The sequence below is a fragment of the Rhinichthys klamathensis genome, unplaced genomic scaffold (genome assembly GCF_029890125.1).
Source record: "Rhinichthys klamathensis goyatoka isolate OS25496 unplaced genomic scaffold, OSU_Roscu_1.1 h1tg000504l_1, whole genome shotgun sequence".
Classification (NCBI taxonomy): domain Eukaryota; kingdom Metazoa; phylum Chordata; class Actinopteri; order Cypriniformes; family Leuciscidae; genus Rhinichthys; species Rhinichthys klamathensis.
The window spans coordinates 782,501-785,000 of NW_026606985.1; the positions used below are offsets into that span (position 1 = coordinate 782,501).

Below are 2,500 nucleotides of genomic sequence, written 5' to 3' on the forward strand. Positions count from 1 at the left end.
TGAAACCATCACATGAAGCTGACTCGACTATCTTCACCATGGCTGTTGTGTGTGTGTGATCAGCACCTGCTGCAGGCGGGCAGTGCCATCCTGTCGGCGAGCACACGCGGACACTGGCAGCTCATCCAGCAGACGGAGGGCGGCACGGCGGCACTGCTGCAACAGTTCGAGGAGTACACCAACACACTCGCCCAGAACATGAGGAAGACCTACCTGAGCCCCTTCACCATCGTCACGCCCAACATCGGTCAGCACACACACCTCACTGTCAGCAAACACACACCTGCAAAATCAGTGCTTCTGATTGGCTAAAGAACCACAGGCCACGCCCACTGACTCTTTCAGCCAGTAATAGACATTTCAGTGGACTCTGTTTAAGGCTTTAGTGTGGTATCTTATGTGATATAGTTTTAGTAGCGCTGCCCTCGACTAAAACATGTTCTAGTCGACTAGTAATCGTTAATTTATGCGATTAGTCGACTAATCGCGCGTTTATATTAATAAGCCATAAATCACAATAATGCGCCTTTAATTCTATATAAAATACAGAGCCTAATCAGCGCTCACATGCACACATAAAGCTTGCCACAGCGCAACGGCAAATGTAATGATTAGGAATGTGTCATGAAAAAACCCCACATTTAAATCATGTATTGGTAATGTTTCTGTGTTTTCGGCTGCAGAGATTAAGTCACGATGCTGACTCATCATCTCCGCAGTAGTGGAGTGCATATATGCACGGTTACATAATCTGAGCATATTTATTTTCTATTGGAATCTGTTCATTCAGATGTAGACATTTCAAGCTTTCTATAGATGTATTTCTCATGTCTGTGAGGCGAGTATACGCTGAGTTTCGGTTCATTTATGTGATGCGCTGAAGTTCACTGAGACCGAGACGGCAGAAAGCGGCGTTATTTTACAAAAGCGTGACGTTTTGTTGTTATTGTGAGTTTACAGAAATAAAAGTAGACCCTTTCCAGTTTGCATTACTCTCATCTGTATGACGAAAAATGAGGGAGTATTTTAAATGAAATGCAGTGATGTGTGTGTCATGCAGTAAGAGCTCTCCACACACACTTGAATATGCGCCTAATAATAGTGCGCGTTTGTCTAGGTTAGCATAAGAGCTAACAGACTTTAAAAGTTGCTACTTCTTACATGTTCAAAGTGATACTAGCCATATTTGAGGTGGATGAATGATAGGCGAATGTTTGGATTTCCTGCCGTTAACGATTTGTCCGTCACAGACTGATTTCGCGATTTCTGCGACTAACCGACTAATAAAATCTTAGTCGACCAAATCTCTTCTAGTCGACTAATGGCTAGTGGACTATTAGGGGCAGCCCTAAGTTTCAGTGTTCTGGTATTGTAAAAGGACTTGTCTGTGTGTAATTCCAGTCATCTCCATCGATCGCTTGGAGAAGATGAATTTCGCGGGAGCCAAGCTTCCGCGGTATCAGTCTCTGCGCGGGCCACGCCCACTCGACCTGGAGACGGCCGTCACTCTCCCCGACTCCGTCTTCATCCCCGCCCCCGAGGGCAAAGGTCACCGGCACCACAGCGAGCCAATCACAGAGCCCGGCAGGAACCACACGGCCAATCGGAAGAGACGGCACCCGGAGGAGCGCGAGCAGGACGCCATCGCTAGCGTGATCATCTTCCACAGCCTAGCGGCGCTGCTACCCGAGCGATACGACACGGACAAGAGGAGCCTGAGGTGAGGGCGGACCAGATGAGTGCCTGAGAGGCTCACTGATTCACTGATCTAACGCTGTGTGAGTGTGTGTGTGTGTTCAGGGTTCCCAAGCGTCCGGTCATCAACACTCCTGTGGTCAGTATAACGGTTCATGATAACGAGGAGTTACTGCAGCACAATCTGGATAAACCAATCATAGTGCAGTTCCGCCTGGTGACCACTGAGGAGCGCTCTAAACCCATCTGTGTGTTCTGGAACCACTCCATAGTGTGAGTACTTGCACGATTAATACTCAAATACTTGCATTATTGTGAGTACTTGCACGATTAATACTCAAATACTTGCATTATTGTGAGTACTTGCACGATTAATACTCAAATACTTGCATTATTGTGAGTGCTTGCACGATTAATACTCTAATACTTACATAGTTGTGAGTACTTGCACGGTTAATGCTCATGTATTACTATTTTGGTACTTGCACGATTAATACTCAAATACTTGCATTATTGTGAGTACTTGCACGATTAATACTCTAATACTTACATGGTTGTGAGTACTTGTGCGATTAATACTTATATATTTGCATTATTGTGAGTACTTGCACGATTAATACTCAAATACTTGCATTGTTGTGAGTACTTGTGCGATTAATACTCATATATTTGCATTATTGTGAGCACTTACATGATTAATGCTCATATACTTATATGATTGTGAGTACTTACACGATTAACACTCATACTTGCACTATTGTGAATACTTACGCGATTAACACTCGTATACTTGCTTGATTGTGAG

At 44.6% G+C, this 2,500-nt stretch overlaps 1 protein-coding gene across 1 annotated transcript in view; it reads left to right on the forward strand.

Moving 5' to 3' along the window:
• celsr2 (cadherin, EGF LAG seven-pass G-type receptor 2) overlaps positions 1-2,500 on the forward strand; it is an 83,528-nt gene that overhangs the window by 67,635 nt on the left and 13,393 nt on the right. The window contains exons 19-21 of the mRNA XM_056237993.1: positions 64-247; positions 1,402-1,720; positions 1,801-1,968. Of these exons, the coding sequence (XP_056093968.1) occupies positions 64-247; positions 1,402-1,720; positions 1,801-1,968 (671 nt within the window). The remainder of the gene's footprint in view (positions 1-63; positions 248-1,401; positions 1,721-1,800; positions 1,969-2,500) is intronic.